This window comes from Epinephelus moara, chromosome 20 (genome assembly GCF_006386435.1).
Source record: "Epinephelus moara isolate mb chromosome 20, YSFRI_EMoa_1.0, whole genome shotgun sequence".
Classification (NCBI taxonomy): domain Eukaryota; kingdom Metazoa; phylum Chordata; class Actinopteri; order Perciformes; family Serranidae; genus Epinephelus; species Epinephelus moara.
Genome location: NC_065525.1, coordinates 2,378,237 through 2,385,559, shown reverse-complemented (window position 1 = coordinate 2,385,559; position 7,323 = coordinate 2,378,237). Strand labels below are relative to the sequence as shown.

Genomic DNA, 7,323 nt, shown 5'->3' with positions numbered 1-7,323 from the left:
TGCCCCACGAGGTGATTTAATGTTAATTAAGTCACATTATTTAACATAATTATTAATTATTAATAATAATTATTAATTATTTCCGATAGCCAATTTAACCCCAACATATTTGGTGCCTCCGTGTGAAGCCTAAGGTGTTGACCCCAACATTTTTGGTGCCGCCATGTGAGATGAATATATGTTGATTCACAACAATAATATGCTGAAACTTGTGATTTATACCCTTAGTAATTACTTGGGTTGGGGTTAGCCCCCACTTGATCACATATGTATCAGTTCATGGCTGGCCTGCTAAATATCTCTACTATAAAATGATTGTTGGCTGCAGTGCCACTTGAATGACCTCGCTTTGGCAGTGACTGCAGTTTGTCTGGTTAGATGTGGTTTATCAAATCAATGACCACTTAAATATTTTGACCTGCTACTGTCAGAGTAGTTCCGCAGTGACATCAGAGGTAGACCACACTCTACAATGTTTAATGAAAGATCCATATCAGCAAGCCCATATATTGTCTTAAGTATGCACACACATACTGTAATGTGGGTCTTTTCTTCTCCAGGTTTGGCCACGGTTCAGCTGAGTTGGAGAATAGCCTCTATGTTGTTGGAGGTCATACAGCTATAGCGGGAGTTTTCCCGGCGTCTCCATCTGTCTCCCTGAAACAGGTATTGACATCTTCATGATAATTGTCTCAGAATTAATGTTTTTTATGTATTAACATTATGAAACAAATTATTAACAAATGATGATTAACAAATATGAAAACCTAATTGTGTGTACATGTACACAAGTACATACAGGGTGTAATGTGAATGTTATGAGGTAAAATATCTGCTGGTCTGCCTTTGACTCAACTCTAAGCCATATCTCTGTTTGAAATCAAAGATGACATGTATGTAAGTGTTACTATGTAATGTTGTCCTAGGTTGAGCGGTATGACCCTCTCAGTAATAAATGGACTATGATGGCTCCCCTAAGAGATGGAGTCAGTAATGCAGCCGTGGTCAGTGCCAAACTCAAACTCTTTGTTTTTGGAGGGACCACCATACATAGAGACAAGGCCTCCAAGGTTGGTGAATTTCTATTTTTAACCTTCTTGACAATTACTGACAAGGCAGTTCTTTATATTCCACAATTCACTTTGTGAATTGACCGCACCACCATATTGAAAGTATAGCAAAATATTTTATTTTTTTCTGATTTACAGGTTACAATGAAGAACTTGCTGCCATAGAATGTTCTGTATACCACTTGTGAATGTGTTTGCATTGATTTTATAATGTAAGACATGTACAGAACAAAATAATAGGACTCATTAGCACAACCTATTCCATGATTGCCTGAAATGACCCTGCCTTAAAATGAGCGCCCGTCTAAATGATCCATAGTGCATAGTCTAAAGTGCATGGCACAAGTGCATTTAGGGTTTGTCCAACTCCACTGTTGCTAGTTAAACAGCACATAATCAGCACAAAGTAAGGTGCTAGGGGCAAAGGAGTTGTATTTAGTCCCTAATTAAACATATGTGTGTTTTGGCCTTAACATGAATTCACTGCTTTTTACATGGTGAATTCAGCAAGTTATTGAATCGAGCAGCTGTCTGCTGAGAGTAAAGCAGTAAGAGCAGCAAAACTAAAAACTGTAGTTATAAAGTTGACAGAGGAAACAAAACTTAACTTTTAGCTTCGAAAATAATCAATGAAGCTTCACTGCTCCTTGTGTGTAAGTGTGCACAGTGTCTCTTAACAGGGAGTCTGACAGCAGCTCTGCTCTGATCTCTATACTCACATTTTACAGAATGCCATTCATATTTTCCTCAGTAATGATGGTCAGTCTGGAACTAGCAGTGGCAGTTGTGCTGCACTGTGCACCCCTTTGTCCCACTTTGCACTGGGAGTAAGATAGGGCGTCAACACTATAATCAATTTTAGTGTTGCACCTGAACAAAATCAATGATTGCACGGACTAACACCTGTCAAACGTCCTGTGTTTTCTAAATGTCTAGGTCCAATGCTATGACCCTGTGGGGAACCGCTGGAATATTGCAGCTGAGTGCCCCCAGCCTTGGCGCTACACAGCGGCTGCTGTCTTAGGGAGCCAGATCTTCATTATGGGTGGTGACACTGAATTCACTGCTGCCTCTGCTTATCGCTTTGACTGTGAAACCAATCAGTGGACTCGGGTGGGCGACATGACATCCAAACGGATGAGTTGCCATGCCGTGGCCTCAGGAAATAAACTGTATGTGGTCGGAGGTTATTTTGGGACGCAGAGGTGTAAAACATTGGACTGTTATGACCCCACATCAGATAGTTGGAGCTCCATCACTACTGTGCCTTATTCACTGATCCCCACTGCCTTTGTCAGCACATGGAAGCACCTACCTGCCTAAACTGGGAGACACCAGGAGCCTGTAATTCCAGGTATATTCTTAACACTGACACAAACATATAGCCAGCTTGCTGAAGGTTCTGAGCAAACTCAGTGCAATTTTTGCCTTGCATTATTTGCGCATCTGAATTTTTTTTCTTTCTCCCTTTTTTCTTTTTTTTTTTGTGGTTCGTGCTTATTCGTTTTAAAGAGCAAATTTACAGAATTTGCAGCATAGCCTGTGATAGCCAACTGGAGAGTAAATATCACAGTCCTTTGTAAAGAAAGCTGGTTAAATACTATATTCTGAATGAAAGACATGTCATAAGTTCCTATTGTCTTTTACAAATTGAAAGAAATAAAAATACATTCAGCTCACTGTGAAGTCAAGTCACTAAGCCCACGAGATACTTTCCTTATAGCTGTATCATAAAAGGAAAAATAAGTGAACGACAGTGGGGTGTTTAAATTCATGTTCACATTATTTGTATTTTAAAAATCAAAAGTTCAGGTTCTTGAAATAATTACAAAGTTAAACCAGTCTTTAAAAATCATCCATCCATCCATCCATTTTCGTCCGCTTATCCGGGGCCGGGTCGCGGGGGCAGCAGGCCAAGCAGAGCACGTCAGACATCCCTCTCCCCAGCGACACTTTCCAGCTCCTCCTGGGGGACTGCAAAGCGTTCCCAGGCCAGACAAGATATGTAATCCCTTCAGCGTGTTCTGGGTCTGCCCCGGGGCCTTCTACCAGTGGGACGTGCCCGGAACACCTCCAGCGGGAGGCGCCCAGGAGGCATCCTGCTCCTTCCACCGCCAAACGATGTCCCCAGTTCGGGTCAGCAGTTCTCCCTCTCTGCTGAGCACAGCCTGAGACAAGCCCTGCTTTCCCTTCCTGAGTCGGTTAACGGTCTGCCAGAACTTCCTTGAGGCCAACCGAAAGTCCTTTTACAAAGTTTACAAATCATGATCAGTTTAAAATTACTAAGAATGAGCAGTTCTTATAATGAATTATCATTTAAAAATTTAGCACATAAATTTTATCTTTTGCTTAATTGAGTTTTGACTTCATATCCTGGTCTCCAGATCCCATGAGTCGCAGTCAGCATCTTTTCAGAGAATAACAATTAATTATTAATGGAGTTTGGCCCTGCGTCTCCCCAAATGATATGCTGATGGTATTGTTTGCTCCCAGTGAACTCGGCATTGGTAAAACTACCTAACTGATATATGTTGTGAAGAGTAGCTTCAATCCAGAAAATCCAAGTACAGAAGGAAATGACATAGAGGTAGAAGTACAGAAATCCACAGTCTTAATAAAAAACTTTTAGTTTGACTCAGATTACAGATTAATCTCTGACTTTCCTCTAAATTACACATACAGGCAGTCACCATTACTGTGGATTTTTTTCGCCTAATTAAATATAAAGTAGTATTTATTACAACATTTAGTCAAACAGTTGCAAATGGTCCTCCAAACTGGTTAGCCAGGGGCAGGGTTGTACAGTGTACAGTGGCAGGGTTGTACATATGTCCCACGCACTTAGCAAAAACTGGTCTGTGTGATGAAAGACATTCCCACTGTAGCACCAGTGCTATACAGCATTGTGCTGCATGTGCCAGAGACAGAAGCGCTTTGTTTAAGGCGAGTGTGTGTGAGGTCAATCAGTCACGCATTGCTATTCTGCTTGGTAGTTCACACTGTGTGACAGTGAGGTGGCACCTGGATGCGGACAACAATTTTGTCAATAAAAATGCAGCAGCGCTGTGATAATACAGACATTTCACACACCAGACCTGTAACATTATATTACGCTGACCTGCCGATTCATCCATCCATCCATTTTCATCCGCTTATCTGGGGCCGGGTCGCAGGGGCAGCAGGCCAAGCAAAGCACCCTAGACATCCCTCTCCCCGGCAAAGCCTTCCAGCTCCTCCTGGGGGACCCCAAGGCGTTCCCAGGCCAGACGAGATATGTAATCCCTCCAGCGTGTTCTGGGTCTGCCCCAGGGCCTCCCACCAGTGGGACGTGCACGGGACACTTCCAGCGGGAGGTGCCCAGGAGGCATCCTAGTGAGATGCCCAAACCACCTCAACTGACCCCTTCTGACGCGACCTGCCGATGCACAATCAAACCGCATTTCATCCATTCCGCCGTCATTCTGTTTTTCCCTGTTTAGAGTCCAGTCTGTGATGTATTTCTCACCACCTTTACTTCCTGTGTCCGTTCTATGTGCATGAATATTAATACAAATACTAATAAATGAATAGCCTGGAGATAATTAAAACAAACCTGATGAAGCCATGGGTGAAATGCATTGTTTGTGACACTTCAAATGAAGACTTATTTAAAAGAAGAATAAGCAATTCAGCCCTCTTGTGTGAGGTGAATCTACAGCCCAATTCCAATCCGATCCCTTACAGACTCACTGACTTAGAGGCGCGTTCATGTGCAGTGCGTGAGTGTGTGAGGGCTGTCCCAAATAAACACGGTCGGCAGATCTGCAAATGGTAACGATATATATATATATATATATATATACATATATATAGATAGATAGATAGATAGATATCGCTATATCACTTACAACACTTTTGAATCTAGTTTAGAAAAAACATGCATATGGTAAAAACACAGTAAATTCATTATTTCAAACTTACCTCTTGCCCATTTTGCAACGCAAGTGCTTGGATAAGGATTGACTGATCAGGGAGTCTATCCCTCACACGCCTTGTGCGTGCTGACAATAACCGATAAATGATCACGCCCAGAGCCGCCAGTGTCAACAACATTTTGTAGAGAGGGGGATAAGTGCTGTCCCATTCCTGTTTATAGCATCCGGAGCCCTTTCAGACTCTCACACTCAATCACTTACAGCTGACGTCAGTTAAGTCAGTGAGGGTTCAGGGCTTGAGTCTTTAGGGGCCAGATTTGGAATTGGGCCTACTTATTTACCATAATTTAAACAATGTCTACCTTTTTTTTAGTGCTAAATTCATTTGCAGATTCTAGAAAATGACTTAAACTCCCCATAACACTGAATTTGAATAGTTTAAACTGCAATAGACTTACCTGATACTTTTATACTTTTGCTACAATTTTGTGGCCTGTGCTATAAAGTTTCAACCTCTGTTGCACCAGGGCTATGTGCAAAAAAAGTTAATGTACAGCCCTGGCCAGGAGAAAGCTCGAGAAAAGGAGTTTAGTAACCAGTACTTGTGCAGGCAGCGTGCATCACAAACACCCTTAGTTCTCACCCTTACTTCTCATCCTTGCTGGCTACAAATTGAATTTGTCCCCAAGCTTTTCTGTGTAATTTTCAGTCCAGGACAGCTGCAGTACAGCATACGCTCCCAGTCTGGAAGGCTGCTGGGCTCTGTTATGTAACATCTTTGCGGCCACCATACTGCTCTCATTTCATCTCTATTCATTAAATATAGACTTACAACACTGCCATCTTCTTTAGTCTCGATTAACCAGAGCTAAAGAAAACATCTAGCCCAAAATGCCCAGACCAGGCGATGCCCATGATGTAGAGTACTTCTGTGTTGATCTCATCAGTAAGCAGCTCCAAACCACAGGCTACTTTTTGTGACCAATAAGTTTTCAACAGTGAAATATTTCGAGATGACCTGTTTCGATAAGCAAAAACAAAGTGTTTCTGATTGGTTTTCAGTCTACTGAAATATTAGTTCAGAAATAGAACAAAGCTGTAGTATTGAACTCATAGCTAGTTTGATAGAGTAGAGAAATACATATTTTTAGTAGAGAGCAATGGCGGAAAGTAACGAAATACATTTACTTACACTGTAAAAAACAACCTATAGAATTTACCCAATAAACCTGAGGTAACAATTAGCACAAATTTTGTTTGGGTAAATTTCATCCCTTTTTTGAGGTAAGAATTAACTCAACAGTTATGAAACACTAAAACAAATTAGGTAAAATCTACTTAACTTTTCTGAATACATTACACAACTAATTACCTATAAAAACGGAGTAATAATAACTCTTGATTGTTAGTAGGAAAATTTAATCTACCAAATAATAATTAGTAATAATTTTATTTTAATCAATATGATTAATTAACTATTACTTATTCGGAGAAGGTCAGATTTACTTGAAAACTTATATTTAGACTCTGGAAATGGTGTTGAGGTCAGGTGAACAACTTTTTTTTAATCAATCAAATGATTCAAACCCTCTTCATGATGCACATTCAACAAAAACTAGTGTTTTAAACCCTTCAAATGAGGACTTGGAGGTTTTCTTCCCCACAAACACTTAACACAAGCCCTCATGCCATTAACCCTATGGGCCCTAGGCGTTTTGGGGGTATTTTTACTGCCTTTACTTTTAAGCTCATATCACAATCATTATAAAGGCTACATACACATGCTATCTATATTTTTTCAGGGCAATGTGGGCTATCCAGATTTGCCATCATTTCATGTTCTCCTATGTGCCTCTATTTTATATTAATTTTATATCAATGAAAAAAACAAATCCATGTTACTAAATTCTTACATTTTTACATGTATCTCAGCATAGCAAGGTGGAAAATGAATCCATCCAAGAGTAATGTGTGTGCAAAGCTGTATGAAAGCTCTGTTATACATAATTTTAGTGTGAATTTATCATTGTTTTCGCTGTGAAAACATTGGACTACCGACAATTGCAATTCCGCTGTTTCACGTGATATGCGTGGCTTCTCGCTATGACGCATGGTCGCGGAGAAAATCAATAGAGAAGAACAGGTGTGAATTTGGACGCACTATGCGTTGTTCGGGCCCATAGGGTTAACACCTTCACACCTTATTTATCTGATCGTTTTCAGTTTGTTCACGTTCATAATGAATCATCCTTATGTACTAAAGTTTGTTTTGGAGTTCCGCAAGGTTCTGTGCTCGGACCAATCCTATTTACTCTACATATGCTTCCTTTAGGTAACAT

The 7,323-nt window shown here is 40.6% G+C and overlaps 2 protein-coding genes across 11 annotated transcripts in view; one reads left to right on the top strand and one right to left on the bottom strand.

Moving 5' to 3' along the window:
- Positions 1-7,323, bottom strand: part of ska1 (spindle and kinetochore associated complex subunit 1) — a 283,761-nt gene that overhangs the window by 207,107 nt on the left and 69,331 nt on the right. The window lies entirely within an intron of this gene.
- The window catches only part of LOC126407387 (kelch-like protein 25), a 148,215-nt gene that overhangs the window by 126,084 nt on the left and 14,808 nt on the right, over positions 1-7,323 (top strand). For all 8 annotated transcript variants that reach the window (XM_050072236.1, XM_050072235.1, XM_050072239.1 and 5 more), the window contains 3 exons: positions 561-666; positions 927-1,070; positions 2,007-2,424. In XM_050072236.1, coding sequence (XP_049928193.1) covers positions 561-666; positions 927-1,070; positions 2,007-2,393 — 637 coding nt within the window. In that variant the 3' untranslated portion in view covers positions 2,394-2,424. The remainder of the gene's footprint in view (positions 1-560; positions 667-926; positions 1,071-2,006; positions 2,425-7,323) is intronic.